Source organism: Gadus macrocephalus, chromosome 7 (genome assembly GCF_031168955.1).
Source record: "Gadus macrocephalus chromosome 7, ASM3116895v1".
NCBI classification, from domain to species: Eukaryota; Metazoa; Chordata; class Actinopteri; order Gadiformes; family Gadidae; genus Gadus; species Gadus macrocephalus.
Window position 1 is genome coordinate 24,542,767 of NC_082388.1, and position 17,359 is coordinate 24,560,125.

The 17,359-nt window shown below is 50.1% G+C and overlaps 1 protein-coding gene across 1 annotated transcript in view; it reads right to left on the reverse strand.

The window, feature by feature from the left end:
* Window positions 1-430: 430 nt before the first annotated feature.
* The window catches only part of LOC132461429 (sister chromatid cohesion protein PDS5 homolog B), a 17,785-nt gene continuing 856 nt past the window's right edge, over window positions 431-17,359 (reverse strand). Inside the window, exons 3-23 of the mRNA XM_060056515.1 lie at window positions 15,383-15,511; window positions 15,039-15,133; window positions 14,489-14,634; window positions 14,032-14,183; window positions 13,317-13,430; window positions 12,416-12,497; window positions 12,232-12,280; window positions 11,938-12,077; window positions 10,368-10,483; window positions 9,675-9,780; window positions 8,755-8,915; window positions 8,415-8,538; window positions 7,574-7,732; window positions 7,174-7,242; window positions 6,149-6,285; window positions 5,250-5,373; window positions 3,843-4,047; window positions 2,632-2,746; window positions 1,754-1,886; window positions 1,297-1,416; window positions 431-584 (exon numbers count right to left, since the gene is read on the reverse strand). Of these exons, the coding sequence (XP_059912498.1) occupies window positions 516-584; window positions 1,297-1,416; window positions 1,754-1,886; window positions 2,632-2,746; window positions 3,843-4,047; window positions 5,250-5,373; window positions 6,149-6,285; window positions 7,174-7,242; window positions 7,574-7,732; window positions 8,415-8,538; window positions 8,755-8,915; window positions 9,675-9,780; window positions 10,368-10,483; window positions 11,938-12,077; window positions 12,232-12,280; window positions 12,416-12,497; window positions 13,317-13,430; window positions 14,032-14,183; window positions 14,489-14,634; window positions 15,039-15,133; window positions 15,383-15,511 (2,545 nt within the window). The 3' untranslated portion in view covers window positions 431-515. The remainder of the gene's footprint in view (window positions 585-1,296; window positions 1,417-1,753; window positions 1,887-2,631; window positions 2,747-3,842; window positions 4,048-5,249; window positions 5,374-6,148; window positions 6,286-7,173; window positions 7,243-7,573; window positions 7,733-8,414; window positions 8,539-8,754; window positions 8,916-9,674; window positions 9,781-10,367; window positions 10,484-11,937; window positions 12,078-12,231; window positions 12,281-12,415; window positions 12,498-13,316; window positions 13,431-14,031; window positions 14,184-14,488; window positions 14,635-15,038; window positions 15,134-15,382; window positions 15,512-17,359) is intronic.

A 17,359-nucleotide genomic window follows, 5' to 3' on the forward strand; every position in this document is an offset into this window, starting at 1 on the left:
TGGGGAGTGAGAGGAGAGAGGAAGAGGAGAGGAAGAGGGAGGAGAGAGGAAGAGGATGAAGAGGGAGAGGAAGGGGAGAGGGAGGGGGAGGAGAGGGATTGGGAGGAGAGGAGTGAGAGAGGAGAGAGGAAGAGGAGAGGAAGGGGAAGGGGAGAGGAAGAGGAAGAGGAGCGGAAGGGGAGAGGAAGAGGAAGGGGATAACACAGGCGAGTTCAACATCAACAACATTACAATAACACGTTCAGAGCAACGTGTGCTGGTTGTATGTACCGGCTCTTGGATAACACAGGCGAGTTCAACATTAATACTCACGTTAACATTAATTAACAATTTTAACATTACAATAACATGTTCAGAGCAACCTGTGCTTGTTTTTAAATGTACCGGCTGCTCTGCGGTCTCAACCGAGTGTCTCACTTTTTGCCTGCGCCAAAATGCATTAAAAAGATTATGAAAAAGGTATTAATCAATAAAATGTAAAGAGGTATAAAGATTGCGGAAAGCCTCCGGGGGGATCATACCTTCCCGGGGGTGAAGAAGGACTTCATCTCCGGCGGGAGGTAGTTCTTCGCGTTGCTGAAGTTCTGAAACGGAGATCAGGAGAGGGTGAGTCGCGCTCCCTTCAGAACGTGACGTGACGAAACACACAGACGATATCCTAATCACACTCATCAAAACCAGTTCGTCCCCCTTCTTCTAACCCGGAACGATCTTTGTCCATCTTATGACCACTAACTTAACGTGGAGGATCGTGGTTGTGATTTTGCCCCGAGTGAAGACAAAGCACTCTGCATCACACAGACTGATGTCCACTCCTCCTCCCAGTGCCTGGAATGAAACCTCCTGCTTAAAAGTCCCATATCATACCACCAGGTGTGAGTGAGAATAGCCATTACAAGTTACAATGACATCCCAAGTGGGCGTGTCCACCTAGATGCGTGTTGGAGAATGGAAAATGAAGAATTCTGTGGTGGTTTCTCGGCGATACTGTAAATTGACTTCCTCTCCGTCTCTCTCCATGTGGCAAGAAGACCACCAAGCTGTGGGAGGCCGACCAGCCTACCAGCCTACCCAGTGGACCCACTTGTGATGTCACTAAGAGGCCGACTTTCAAAACGGCTAATCCCACTCACACCTGGTGGGATAATATGGGACCTTTAACGTCCACACCGAGCTTCACAGCAGGCCGGAGACAGACCTGTCGGCGTTGACCTCAGAGCGCATCTGACCTCCCCTAACAGGAAGTAGGTCTGAGCGTCACTTCCCCCCCCGGATCCCAGCAGGGCGGCGTCGTACCTTGTCGGGCTTGGTGAAGTAGCGCGAGGGCAGGACGGGGTCTTTGGGCGACTCCAGGCTGTAGGTGGTGCTCTTGGACATGATGATGTTCATGGCCACGTCGCACACCGTGTACAGTTTCTAACGCGCAGAGAGGCAGACACACACACACATTTAGATATTCTCCAATACGTCTGCAAACTAAGACACAGAAAACGACCAGATTAGATTAAATTGATTTAGACATCGATTTTCTGATATGATCCGACAGATGCATTACTCAATAAATAATTCACTCTCATGCTACGCTGCAAGACTCATTCATCTCGTTTTACAGTTTTGATCTTGGGGAGGTCGCCCGCTTGCATTTGTCGCAGCGGTACCCCCCAGACACGGCCCGTGGGAGCCCAGTCATGGGTGGGGCCAGTCGCGCGCGCGCGCGGGGGGGGGGGGGGGGGGGGGGGGGGGGGGGCTCTACCTCGTTGATCTTGGCGTCGGCGGGTGCCTGGGCGTCCTTGGTCTGCTTGATGTTCTCCACCATCTTGCGGATGAAGGCGTGGCTGTTGTTCTCGCTCTTGGCCATGATGATCTCCAGCACGAACCACAGAGACCTGGAGGTGGGGGCAGGCGGCCGTCAGGACCACCGCACGGGCGAGAGGGGACACGGAGGCAGTGCTGCCGCCACCTCCCCCACGATCTGGCTTCATTTGAGGGCCCAATCCCATTTCTACCCCTTACCCCTTACCCCTTCCCCCCTTCCCCCTTCAGAACAAGGGGGAAGGGGTAAGGGGAAGGGGTAGAAATGGGATTGGGTCTAAATCTCTGACGTGATGCATCTCAGCTTTTTTCGAGGCATTCTTTTTATTTATTTTTATTATACAAAAGAAGAAGCATGTCTATTATTATTTTGAACTAGGGATCGACCGATACCGATTTTTAAGGGCCGATACCGATATTTTTTCATCAGCCTTAGCCGATACCGATTTTCTTGAGCCTTTTTTTTTATTATTATTTTTTTATTAAAGGAACATTTATTGAACTTCAATATAAAAAACAATATTTAACAAATAGTAAAAACAGGTGAAGTAGAACAAGTAAGAACAAGTAGATGAACAATATTTAACAAATATTAAAAACAGGTGAGGTAGAACAAGTAAAAAAAAAAAATAAAAATTAAAAACGGCGAAAATCAGCCGCGTATACCGATACACGTAAAAAACGCGAATATCGGCCGATAATATCGGCCGACCGATATATCGGTCGATCCCTATTTTGAGCGGTAATAAAGGTGCAACAATTCATTTGGCCGAAGACCTGAGGCTGAAGAAGGGGAGCGTGGAAAAGGGGGAGCCTTACTCTTTGATCTCCTTCAGCTGCTCGAGGTCCTGGACCTTGACGTAGTCCGGGTCGTGGACCAGCAGGTGGATGGCGTAGGGAACCACGTACTCGGGCAGCAGAGAGAACAGCTTCTCTGTTAGAGCACACCAACACACACAAAGTTAGACTAAAATTATTCACGAAACGTGAAAAAATCCTTTGAATTATTTAACAAGAGATCTCGATTTTTGTATACATAAGTGGATTCCTCTATTCCAAGTATTAATGTTCTGTTCTAAAAACATTTCGTGCTTCTCTTCGTTATATCGTCCCTCACGGTTAAACATGACTGCCGCTCCAGAACCGTCCTCTTACTCTTTCGGGCCAAGATAGTGAAAAACAACAAATACCAGACTGACTCAATAAGAACTCCATCTCCCAGGCTGAGTCACCCAATAAGAACTACACATCCCAGAGTGAGTCACTCAATAAGAACTACATCTCCCAGACTGAGTCACTCAATAAGAACTCCATCTCCCAGACTGAGTCACTCAAAAAGAACTACACATCCCAGACTGAGTCACTCAATAAGAACTCCATCTCCCAGACTGAGTCACTCAAAAAGAACTACACATCCCAGACTGAGTCACTTAATAAGAACTCCATCTCCCAGACTGAGTCACTCAATAAGAACTACACATCCCAGACTGAGTCACTCAAAAAGAACTACACATCCCAGACTGAGTCACTCAAAAAGAACTACACATCCCAGACTGAGTCACTTAATAAGAACTCCATCTCCCAGACTGAGTCACTCAATAAGAACTACACATCCCAGACCGAGTCACTCAATAAGAACTACACATCCCAGACTGAGTCACTCAATAAGAACTCCATCTCCCAGGCTGACTGACTCAATAAGAACTACATCTCCCAGACTGAGTCACTCAATAAGAACTCCATCTCCCAGACTGAGTCACTCAATAAGAACTACACATCCCAGACCGAGTCACTCAATAAGAACTACACATCCCAGACTGAGTCAATCAATAAGAACTACACATCCCAGACCGAGTCACTCAATAAGAACTACACATCCCAGACTGAGTCAATCAATAAGAACTACACATCCCAGACTGAGTCACTCAATAAGAACTACACATCCCAGACTGAGTCACTCAATAAGAACTACACATCCCAGACTGAGTCACTCAATAAGAACTCGCTCTCCCAGGAGCCCCCCCGCTCACCGCTGACGGCGGCGTGCTGCTTGAGGTACTCGCGGCGGATGTTGACGTTCTTCACCAGGCACTGGCGGGCGTGGGCGCGCCGCTCCTTCACGGGGTCCTTGGCGCAGAGGGCGAACACGGCCAGGTACTCCAGGGGCAGCCGCAGCCGGCACAGCCCCCGGTGAAGCTTCTGGGAGTAGCACTGACGCACCTGGTAGCACTCGTCCTGCACAGAGAGAGAGAGACAGACAGAGGGAGGGACAGACAGAGAGAGGGACGGACAGACAGACAGACAGACAGAGGGAGAGAGGGACGGACAGACAGACAGACAGAGAGAGGGACAGACAGATAGACAGAGAGAGGGACAGACAGATAGACAGAGAGAGGGACAGACAGATAGACAGAGAGGGACAGACAGAGAGAGAGGGACAGACAGACAGAGGGACAGACAGAGAGAGAGGGACAGACAGAGAGAGGGACAGACAGATAGACAGAGAGAGGGAGGGACACAGATAGAGGGACAGACAGAGAGAGGGAGAGACAGAGAGAGGGACAGACAGACAGAGAGAGGGACATACAGACAGAGAGAGGGACATACAGATAGAGGGACAGACAGATAGACAGAGAGAGAGAGGGACAGACAGCGAGCCAGAGAGAGGGACAGACAGTGAGACAGAGAGAGGGACAGACAGAGACAGAGAGAGGGACAGACAGAGACAGAGAGAGGGAGAGACAGAGAGAGGGCCAGACAGAGAGGGACAGACAGAGAGAGGGACAGACAGAGGGACAGAGAGAGAGGGACAGACAGAGGGACAGACAGAGAGAGGGACAGACAGAGACAGAGAGAGGGACAGACAGAGACAGAGAGAGGGACAGACGGACAGATGGGAAATGGACCGAGAGAGGGGAATGAGTTTAACCCAGAGGCTCAGAAAACAGTGTCTTTCCGTCTCTGTGTGTGTGTGTGTCTCAGTGTGTGTATACGTGTGTCACTGTGTGTGTGTGTGTATACGTATACGTGTCTGTGTGTGTGCGTCTCTGCGTGTGTATACGTCTCTGCGTGCGTGTCCCTGTGTGTGTGTGTATACGTGTCTCTGTGTGCATCGCTGTGTGTCACTGTGTGTGTGTGCGTGTGTAATACATGTCTGTGTGTGTGTGTCCCTGTGTGTCACTGTGTGTATACATGTCTCTGTGTGTCTTCCGTAAGTTTAATTTCCTGGCCCTTATCAGATCCCACTGATGATATTTGCGCTACAGGAAATAAAGTTCTGAAACCCCGTCTGGCCCGGACACGACCGAGCTCAGGAAGCCATGGGGCTCTGTTTGCAGAACATAAAACCACACACTGAACCACTTTAGCTGCACGGCCCCTCTAGAGAACAACACTCATACAATCCCCCGACAGGAGGCGTGTGTGCAGCGCCTCACGTTGATGACCAGCGCACACAGCTGGTACTGCTCCAGGGTGATGATCTCGTGGTAGCACGGCTCCTGGGCCAGCTTCAGCAAGGCGCACGCCGCCGCCAGACGCAGCCTCGACATGTCTGGTTTCCTGAGGGGGCGGAGTCACAGAGAGAGGCGGTCAGAGGGGGCGGAGTCACAAACAAAAGGTGGTCAGAGGGGTCGGGGTAGAACGAGGCAGTCAGAGGGGGCGGAGTCACAGAGAGAGGTGGTCAGAGGGGGCGGGGTCACAGAGAGGCGGTCAGAGGGGGCGGGGTCACAGAGAGAATGGGTCAGAGGGGGCGGGGTCACAGAGAGAGGCGGTCAGAGGGGGCGGGGTCACAGAGAGAGGCGGTCAGAGGGGGCGGGGTCACAGAGAGAGGCGGTCAGAGGGGGCGGGGTCACAGAGAGGGGCGGTCAGAGGGGGCGGGGTCACAGAGAGGGGCGGTCAGAGGGGGCGGGGTCACACAGAGGGGCGGTCAGAGGGGGCGGGGTCACAGAGAGGCGGTCAGAGGGGGCAGGGTCACAGAGAGGCGGTCAGAGGGGGCGGGGTCACAGAGAGAGGCAGTCAGAGGGGGCGGGGCAGACAGAGAGGGGCGGTCAGAGGGGGCGGGGCATAGAGCGGTGGTCAGTTGGGGGCAGGTAAAGCAGTATAGAGGAGATGAAAGTTATGAAGAGAGGAGTGATGGTAATGAAAGTTATCATTTAAGAGAACGCCAGCATAAATGCATAATTTACGTCGGTTGTCCAACGCATTATGCATTTTTTATTGGTGTAATAAATATTCCACATGATTCAGGCTTTCCATTTGTAACCGTCTGTCTGCATTTTTGACGTGCAGCATGTGTGTGTGTCTGTCTGTGTCTGTGTGTGTGTGTGTGTGTTACCCCATCTTGCCCTGCTCCGTCAGGTCTCCGTCGCTGTGCAGGATGGCGGTCAGCATCCTCAGGGTGGAGTTCCCCGACTTGCTCTGGTTGTTCTTCACCCCAAGCAGCCACCGCACCATCAGCTTAATGCCCTGGATCTGAACCAGTAACACACACCATCAACACATAGACCAGTAACACATACCATCAGCCTAATGCCCTGGATCTGAACCAGTAACACACACCATCAACATATAGACCAGTAACACATACACCATCAGCTTAATGCCCTGGATCTGAACCAGTAACACACACCATCAACATATAGACCAGTAACACATACCATCAGCTTAATGCCCTGGATCTGAACCAGTAACACACACCATCAACATATAGACCAGTAACACATACCATCAGCTTAATGCCCTGGATCTGAACCAGTAACACACAACATCAACATATAGACCAGTAACAAATACCATCAGCTTAATGCCCTGGATCTGAACCAGTTACACATACCATCAGCTTAATGCCCTGGATCTGAACCAGTAACATACACCATCAGGTTAATGCAGTGGATATGAACCAGGAAACATAACCACCATATTAACCATCACATTCACACCAGATAAACCATCAAATAGATTCAATATAAACAATCCCATAATCTCAAGAAGGAAAAACATCAAATCATCGTCATATAAACCAACACATAACTGCCATATAAACCATCACATCACTGCACTATCAAGCATCATATTTGACACCATGTCAGCTGACTATGACAACAGGTAACTACAATGGGTCCAACAATGCAACGCAAGGACATTGCAAACATTTATTTGACTTATCTCCAAGACCAAACAATCACAAGCAACATGTAGGATACTAGGCACAGTTCTTAAAAGTGTGATGTCTGATCTTAAGTCGTGTCTCTAGCTGTGTGGACAGGCTGGTCTGCGGGACGGACAGAGGGACACAGAAGGGACAGATGGACACAGGGACACAGAGGGACGGAGGGAGGCAGAGCAGGGCTGGGCTCAGACCTTGGCCATGGTTTCCGCAGACACCTCGTCGTCCGCCACCCACAGCTTGGTGGTCTTCTTGCCAGCGATCTGCCCGGGCAGGACACGGGAGAGAGAGAGAGAGAGAGAGAGAGAGAGAGAGAGAGAGAGAGAGAGAGAACGGAGAGAGGAAGTCTGTTTAGATTCTCCCCGTAAAACCACAACAGAATTCTTTGTTTTAATCTCCAATCTGTGAAAGGTTATCACAACCTTCCAAAAAACAACAACGCACTCAGCCTATTAAAAGACCCCCAGGTTTCTCTCTACAGACCCCCCGGTGCCCCTCTACAGACCCCCCGGTGCCCCTCTACAGACCCCCCGGTGCCCCTCTACAGACCCCCCGGTGCCCCTCTACAGACCCCCCGGTTCCCCGCGGGCCTACCCGGTCGTTCATGAGCAGGTCCTTGACGATGAAGTTGGCCACCAGGGACTTGAGCGGGGCGGCGAACTGCTCGGGGGCGAGCAGCGCCAGGTGGCCTAGCGTGGTCAGGGGCGTGATCAGCTGCTCCAGGTTTGCCGGGTCCAGACCCTTGTGCAGGGGCTTCACGGGGGGGACGGGGGGAGACGACGGAGCAGAAGACAGGGTTATTGGGTCAGTGTCAATAACAGAGAAGCTCACCCAGGGTCGTCTGAATTCTTGAGGGCAGCTCTGAGCTCAAGCGTGGGCGCTTCATTTTGTTTTGTGTTAAAGGTGAGAAGTTTGTCTTGATAGCCAAACTTTAATAGAGCATTTACAAAAGAAACCACTTCCTGCCGGCCGGTGAGGTTCATCATGATCTAAGGATGCCTTATTATTCTCCCTGTATAATACTAAAGATTTCCTTTGTAAAGGATTCCTGTGAAGTGGCTTTTTGTGAGAATACTGGCCTAAAGAAAGGTTTGCATGTGAATCTCGGCGTTATTAAGCCCAAAAAACATTTGACATTTAGGATACATGAAGGTTGAGCCTAAAGGCCGAAAATATATTCAGTTACATGAAGAATAAAACATTAACCGGTCATAAAACATTTCATTATAAAAGGAGAAATTGTAATGACACTATAACAAATAGTTCAACGCTCACCCCAATGGGTTTAATCAAACTTCACTGAACACGTTCTACGAGTGGATCGAAAGGTTTTTTATGACATAGTGCTCCACAAACACATAACAACACAATCCTTGTTTGTTTGCTGTATTTGTGTTCAGAGAAGAACAAAAGCAGAGCCGTGAGGGGGACTGACCTCGAAGATCTGGGCGAAGTGCGTGTCTCTGTTGACGAACATGGCGTGGATGCAGTGGATGGCGTACTTGGCCTGGCGAGGGGGCCCCCGCTTGGCTTTGGCCTGCAGTACCGGCAGCAGGACACTAGGGGGAGCAGGTGGGACGTTAAAACCCAGCTGACCCCAACCGACAGGAAAAAACAGCTGATTTGATACATGGGGCGACTGCCCAGGATCTGGCTGAAGGCCAGACAGCTCTCACTAAAACCGTTGAAAACCCAAACATCGTGGACTTCCTCAGGTCTAAACAAACAGAAGACGGGTGGGGGGGGGGGGGGGCGTGGGGGGGGTCCGAACGTACGACTTGATGTGAGGGAAGCTCTCCTCCATCTTGCTGCCCGTGTTCTTGAAGATCTGCAGCGCCGCTTCGGCCACCTTCTCGTCGTCCATCTTGAGGCAGCCCAGCAGGGACTCGAACGTCTCCGCCGAGTGGAACGACACCGGGTGGGTGAACGACAGCACCTGATGGGGGGGGGGGGGAGATGGAGGACAGGATAGTCACACAGTGGGTCAGGTTTCATCAGCTCTGCAGTGGCACCAAACGGGAAGACTGGTCACACTTTGGTACATCCTCTTTTCTGTCGAAGGCTGCCGTGGAGTTTGACTGACGTTATGTTTTGTCGCCGAGTCTGTATCGTTCTCCAATACCTCCAATATATTGACTGGGTTCGATGTATTTATACACACACACCGTCGCACTCGCTTTCATATACACCAAAATAAACAGAACAAATCTCTGCACACTATAGACCTACAGTGTGGCTTCCATCGATGGTTTTGCTCTATGTGGTGAAATGCAGGGGGGGATTTTTCTGATGCATTTTGAATGGGTTTTCTGCCCCCTTGTGGTCAGACGTCAATTCAAATTCAAAACAACTCAATGAATCTCACCGGGGAACATTTCTCTCAAGCATCTTGTACACACAGAACAATTTTTTTTTTATCACTTCTGCAATTCAATTCAAAATCAAATGAGAACATTTTTCTAAAACGAATAATCGTGTCGAACCATTAAATTAATACACACTACAAAGAGTGTCAACTCAGCAATTGCTTTATATATATTTATATTGTATACATTGGGCACCACAGCAGATTAATTAAATCTATTAAGCGCAGTAAAAAAAGCCCAATAGCAGCAAAAATAATCCCAATTATTATTGTCCTCATTGTGCGGCCGTAGAGTGTGTGCGCAGGTGTGCCAGTTAACGCGTGCGTTACCTTGAGAAGCTCCAGCCCTGCCCTGATGGCTTCATCTGTGGGGACTCCCTCCTCTTCGTCGTCCGCGGTGCCGTCTATCGACTTGTTGACCTGCTTTACCAGGGCACTGAGAGAGAGGGAGAGACAGAGGCGTCGAGGAGTGAGATGAGGATAGAGCTGTTTATCGACTTGCTGACCCGCTTTGCCAGGGCAGTGGGAGAGATGGCGATAGACCTCGAGGGGGGAAATAACTCTGGACGGAGAGAGACCAGACACGCCTACGATGAAATGGATTCTGTTGAAATGCACCAGCAACACAGAGCCCCGTCTTATGGACTCTGTATTAAGAGTACAAGACTCTTAGCCTGGCTATTGCCCGACCAAGCTCAAATCGTAGATTGCACGTTGGTCTGGGGAGGCTGCGGTCATCGCGATCAACGGGCCTAGTTCAACCGACTCTGTACGCGAATGGCTGCTTGCCGTTGCTTCCCTGTCTTCGTTATGTTAATCCAGCCAATAGCGTGCGGGGGGGGGGGGGAAAGCCAGCTTGGGGATTGGCTCCAGTAAAAGCGGATCGGAAACAGGAAGGAAGTATTTCTCCTCTCCAGCCCCTGCTGCAGGGCGAATTCAATTCGCCGGCAGAACAGGCTGGGGGGTACCCAGTCTACAAGCCTCTACCTAGTAGACCGTGTTCCAGTAGTTCGGTACCCTTACCTTATAGACTCCGTGTCGATGTGTACGGGGGCTATTCTCTCCAGCAGGAACTTGACCATCTCCAGGAAGGGGTTGCTGGGCTGCTTGGGACTGCCGATCTTCTTGGTGATGTCCCTCTGAGGGGGAGCAGAACGCACACGGCAACACATCACGTTAAAAACAACAGGCGCACACGCGGCCTATGAAGTAGGGATGCACCGAATATTCGGCCACCGAAAATGTTCGGCCGAAAATGGCCCAAAACATAATGTTCGGTTTCGGCCGAAGGAGTAAAAAGGCTGAAAAGAATACACCAAACATTTTTATTTTTGATTAAAACATTTTTTTTACTAATTTATTTAAGGGTACATTGTTCTTAAATTCTTGCTATAAGGTCTGCTGGAATGTTAGAAAACGTTCAGCATTAAATAAATATTTTGCATCAAATTTGTAATTGATTTTCTTTATTGAAAAGCAAGACCAAAAAGTTTATGAAGGACATTTAATTGTTTGATTTATGCAATGGTGACAAAATTAAAGCAAAATGATTGAAAAACAGCAAAAGCCACATTCGGTATCGGCTTTCGGCCAACTGTTTCAGTATATTTGGTTTCGGTTTCGGCCAAGAATTTTCATTTCGGTGCATCCCTACTATAAAGGCTGGCAGGCATTTACAATATCATGCTGCACCCAATTTCTCTTGACACACACATCATACTCCATTTTATTTAGTTGTGCCCCTACTTGTGTTGACTGTGCTCGTTCAATTCTGATTTAGGGGCGGTGAATGTAGTGTGATCCTGCCTGCTGCTTTCTTAGTTTTGCCACTGACCTCAAGAAACTCTCCTAGTAACTGGTTTTGCAGAGCTTTGGCTAAGAGGCCAGGCCATATAACCAACCAATATTTTTTTGCTTTTCACACACACACACACACACACACACACACACACACACACACACACACACACACACACACACACACACACACACACACACACACACACACACACACACACACACACACACACACACACACACACACACACACACACACACACACACACACACACGTTGCAAAACCCAGCTATTCGTTAACCGTTAAACCACAGTATTGATCTCGACAGACTTGCATCGTTTCTTACGCCCTAGATATCAGTGCAGAGTTCCCCCTTTCAGTATACTCGGACATACAGTGTGGTGTACAGGTAGGAGTTCTGAGTGCACCATAAAACTGAGATAACGGACCAACGTTGTCGCACACTAGACTCATCTCTGTTCCGCTTACTTTGGAACAGAATCAAAACCAACACAAACACTGAGAGCTCAGTGTGTTGACACAGCGGCTCGGTCGCACAACGGCGCACAACGCATGTGAACGCGCCACATTAAAACAAGGCTTTATGGGAATGAATACACAACATGCCAGCGTTACTCATGCAGCACGTTATGCATCATGCAATTCTATGACTTAAAAAAGTTTGCACCGCAAAAATGTAACGTCAGACAAAAGGGCGATACACAACACTATGATTGGAAGAATCTATTCTCACTTTACAACCAAATTGACCCCAGAGGGTTGAGGGGGACTCACCACACAGACTTCAGCCTGTTTGCAGGAGCAGGCCGGGCTGACCAGGGTCTCGAGTTGGTCTCGGATACGCTCGTCCTCCTCCAGGACCTGGGCCAGCTTCTTGACAAAGTCCTGGGCCTTGCCGGGGTCTGGCAGATTCCCTACAAACACACACACGGCAAACAATTATGATCTCTATTATTAAAAAAAGATTGTAGCAGCTACATATTAGTAACACACTTTCAATTATTAAATATTAAATAGCTGAAGCAAGGGCAACGCTATGCAGTGTGCGGAGTGAGCCTGTTCACTTACTGGTGATCACCATGACTTTAGCAAACACTGCTTTGCTGGAGGCGTCAGACTGTGGGAGAGACAATAAATATCATTATTAATGTGGTTCATAGAAAGACATGCTCAGATACATATATTGAGCAAATTGATCTCTAGAGATGCAACACTGGACCATAAAGAAATGATGCCAACGAGGTAGGTTTACCTTGGGCTGTTTGACCAGGTCTAGCAGGTCTTTGACGTTGTGTCGCAACATGTTCTGGCACTTCCACATCTCGTTCAGAGCTCTGCAGGGAGGATGGAGGAGAAGGAGGAGGAGGAGGAGGAGGAGGTGGAGGTGTTGAGGGAGAGGAGAGGAGTGGTGTTAGAACACACCAAACGTGTTGTGTTCTCCACATCTCATCTGTGTATGTGTGATTCTGGAAGTCGAGGGTAGCGTAGTGTGTTGTTGCAGCTGGTGTGTTGCATGTATGTGCGGTAGTGATTATTGGTGTAAAATCATTTTTGGGGGTACGGTAACTTTCTGGCGGGGGTTCAGTCATTTTTGGAGGGGGCAAAGTAGTTTTTGCGGCAGTCGCTAAGGTAGCTTTTGGGGAGGTAGTCGTTTTGGGGGGTACAGTAGCTTTTTGGGGTACAGTAGTTCTTTGGGGTGGTAAGGTAGCATTTTTGGGGGACAGTCGTTTTGGGGGTTACAGTAGCTTTTTGGGGTAGTCGTTCTTTGGGGTGGTAAAGTAGCTTTTTGGGAAGTACAGTCGTTTTGGGGGGGGGTACAGTGGGTTTTTGGGGTACAGTAGATCTTTGGGGGTAAGGTAGCTTTTGGGGAGGTACAGTCGTTTTGGCGTACAGAAGTCCTTGAGGGTTAAGGTAGCTTTTAGGGAGGTAGTCGTTTTGGGAGGATACAGTAGCCTTTTGGGGTACAGTATTTCTTTGGGGGGGTAAGGTAGCTTTTGGGGAGGTACAGTTGTTTTGGGGGGGTGCAGTAGATTTTTGGGGTACAGTATTTCTTTTGGGGGTAAGGTAGCTTTTGGGGAGGTACAGTTGTATATGGGGGTACAGTAGCTTTTTGGGGTACAGTCATTTTTCGGGGTACAGCGCTCGTTACTCACTTGACGGCGTTGGGGTCCAGCGTGGCGTACAGGTAGTAGAGACACTTCATCCTCTCGGAGGTCTCCAGGTTGTGGGGGACCATGTACTGGGCGAAGATCCGCTCTACCAGCAGCCTGGGCCCGGCCAATCACAGCACAACAGGAAGAGGAGCGAACACAGAGTGAGACCAAACAGGAAACGGTATAACGAGGTCAAAAGTGTATCCCCAGCCAACCACCGCACCGCCAGAACAAAGCACCAGGAAGGGGAAATACAAAACAATATGAAAGGGACTTTCATACTCTAAACTAACACTCTTGTTCCCAGGAAGCTCTGCACATCATAATAGAAGTGCTTTGAGATCGATTAGCGATCAACTATAGCAGCAGTAACCCATGGCTATACAGTCTCCAGGTCTATTGATCCAAGATATTCTGTAGCAACTAATTCAATACAATGATCTGATAGAGAGTACTTAAATAATTTCAAACAGATCGGAAAGTGAGGACTTTAAAATCAAGTCAAACATAGCATAGCATAGCCATGAACCCTTTTTCACGCTGCAGGCTCAAGCGGAACAAATCAATCAATCCACTTGTCGGGGTAACACATCTTATTCTAAGCATTGCTCGTAGCACAGACGGCGTTGGACCCTTTAAAATCCCAGTTGGATCTCCAATGTGGAACCGGGACCCTCCCCTCCCCAAACCCCCAGGGGGGGACTCTGTGGCCCACCTGTCGTCGATGCTGTTCTGGTAGTATATGTGCAGCAGCTTGTCTTTGATCCAGGAGATCTGCTTGGAGGCGTCGCGCCCGCCCTCCCCCTGCAGGGAGTACTTCTTGTAGATGGAGGCCAGGCCCATCATGGCCTCCTTACGCACGCGCCACTGCGCCACAGGAAGGGGGGGGAAGACAACGACAGGAAGAGGAAGTCAGTTGGAGGAAGTAGAAGTATGGCGAATGCACAATGGTGGTGGTCCTTCAATACCATTTAATTATTTATCTAGTAGGAATTCTAACAAGCAGATAGAATAGAGAGCAGGTAGCCTAACGATCAGGTAGAGAATTAGGCATCGCGCTTAACGATGCCTTCAGGTATGTCGAGGATCGAACCCCGTACCATTCGGCTTGGAATCAGATCCACTGGCCATAACACGTCCTGATTTAATGCACCGGTGGACCCTCCACTCACCCTCTTGTCCAGGGTCCTCTCCTTCACGAAGTTGAGCAGCGCGTCGTTCACCAGCGCCAGGTCCTTCTTGGCGGCCGTCACTATGGAGACGATGACGTCGTGGCGTATGGCCTCCTCGGGGTCGTGGGATCTGACCTTCAGGAACTCTGGGGGAGGAAGAGGAGAAGGGTGTGGGGGTGAGGGTCATTCCGTGGCTTCAAAACGGTTTGTACCGTCACACAGATGGTTGATGGTGTGATTTACTTTATATAGTTTATCAGGTGGATTCACCCAAAGTGACTTGGTGATTTTTCTTTTACCGATACGAGTCACAAGATACCTACTAGGTCAGGTATCTTGCTCAAGGGTGCCTACGAGTAGAAAGCAACTTCAGGGGTTCAAACGCACAACATTTGGGCTGGGAGTCAAACATCCTAACGACTCTTCTATCCTGCCCCAACAGACCAAGCGGAGACGCCAACAGCCATGTGCAGGCACTGTGGGGACGACTACCCGATGTCATGGTAGTCCTCTCGGTCGGTCCGAGCGTGGGTCTGAAGGAGAGGCTTACCGGTCAGGTCCTTGGCCAGGTCGGGGTGGTTCATGAGGCAGTGGCTGGCGAACTTCACACACTCCAGCCGGATGGGGACGTGGATGTCGTTAAACCTTGGGGGAAAACCCGCGCCACACGTCAGTCGCAGCTAACCCAAGGTCAGCGACCACTGACACAAGGTCAGCCCCCACCACACACTCTCACTTGTTGTCAGGTCAAATGACGACAATGACGGCTTTTTAGCACATCCGATACAAACCACATTAAAACAAATTGAGTTAAAAACAACAGAAACTTGTGCAATGCATTGCTATGCATCACTGCTCGAAGGCCATCCACCCACACACACACTTGGTACACACCTGCCAAGGTAGCACTGCCAGAGTGGCTTGTTCTGTCCAGCCAGCTCCGAGTCTTTGGCTCCGAACATCTTAGCCAGCAGCCTCACCACCTGTAGCCGCTCATCGTTGTCGTTGCTCTGCAGTGACACAAAATCATCCCGTTATCACTCCGCACGGAGACGGCCACCGCCACAGCCCAGGAGCTCGAGCAGACAGCCCGCCAGAGGAGGGTTGCTGGTTCGAAAACAACGCTCTGCTCCATCTGGCTGACGTGGCTGACGTTTGAGCAGGCCCTTGTTGTTGGGTCGAACTCAAGAGATAAAACGGAAACCTTGGGATTGCGTATAATGGCTACACGGTTCTGCTCCTCTGTTGAGGTTTACATCATCGTTATCGTCCGTTAGAAGACAAAGGCGTCTGTAGCGCCCTGGTAATAATAGAAGAATTTCACCGGAGTGGCAAAAACATTCTTCAGAGGGAGGCAGAGAGTGTCTCGGTTCTGCAGAAGGCAGCAGGGCAGACGCATTATAACTTTTCTGCAGAGAGATCTGTGGTGGAGCTTCATCGGTCTGGGGTCTAGGGTAACGGCAGGTTACTCTCCGCCGAGAATAAAATAACGTGGTGTCGCTTTACGATCATTACAGCACATACGGGTGCCTCAACCCTTCCCGTTGGGACTCTCTTAAGACGTCTCTATCCACCTCCGCCCCCAGACACCAGATAACCATCGCTATTCTACAGCAGCAGCCGCCGCCACATCTGAACTCGCTCCTCGTTAGTATGAACTCTCTATAGGCAGTGGACGCGTCTCCGGATCAATACCCTCGCATCACTCCCCTTCCCCTTTTTCCCTAGCCCGTCAACACTCTTTCCATCTCGCTGATGGAAGCGGGCGTGGGGGGGGCGGCGATGAACGGAGGCGCTCTGAAGCGTGGAGGACAGATAGGGACGCAGCCGGCAGCGCGCGTTACAAGAGACATCAGGATGGGTGACGAGTGGGGAGGGAGGGACGGAGAGAGAGAGAGACAGGCCGTGCTTTATCTCTTCCTCGTCCCGAGTGTAATAACGCTAGAGATACAGGAAGAAGAGGGAGGAAGCGGGCAAGGGGATACACTCGGATAACGAGCTCAAGAGCCGGGAGAAAGCGAGAGCGCAAGCGATAGCTGTAAGGTAAGAGTGATACAAGGAGAGATTCGGGGAGGGAAACGTTGGTGTTAAGAGCTTAAGGGAGAGACTACTATCAGCGATGGTGAAGAAAGAGAGAGAGGACTATCAACAATGGTAGAGAGAGAGAGAGAGAGAGAGAGAGAGAGAGAGAGAGAGAGAGAGAGAGAGAGAGAGAGAGAGAGAGAGAGAGAGAGAGAGAGAGAGAGAGAGAGAGAGAGAGAGAGAGAGAGAGAGAGAGAGAGAGAGAGAGCGCGCCAGCTGGAGCAGAGCGAGAGAGAGATAATGGTGAGTGGGAGTTAGGGGCTCTGTCTTGTTATTATTCTATTGAGGCAGCAGCAAGCTGCGCCCCCCCCCCCCCCCCATCCCCCAAGCGGTTAATGAGTGTTATCCATCAGGGAGGGAAACCTTCAGCCCTGCTGCCACCACCGCTGGCCAGGCATTATGCCGAGTGGCCCCACACACACACACACACACACACACACCTAATGACCAGCCTAACAACGACGGATCGTGAACCATCCATCTACATAAAACTAATGACACAGATTCTCCACCGCTCATAACGCCACGGTGTTGCTGATCTTGGAGGACACATACTAGGCGTTGGGTGCAGCCGTAAACAAAAACACCTCAGACACACAACAGACGCAGAGCAGCGGCGCCAATCCATCGTGACACGGCGATACGCGTTGGAACGCAAAATATAGCGATGGAGGGGAGGGTTTAACGACCAACCGATGACGCAGAAACGCCAAAGCTAAATTAAGTGACGCATGAGCCACACGGAAACCAAGAAGATGGAGGACGACCGTTTCGGGGAGGGGAGCTGTG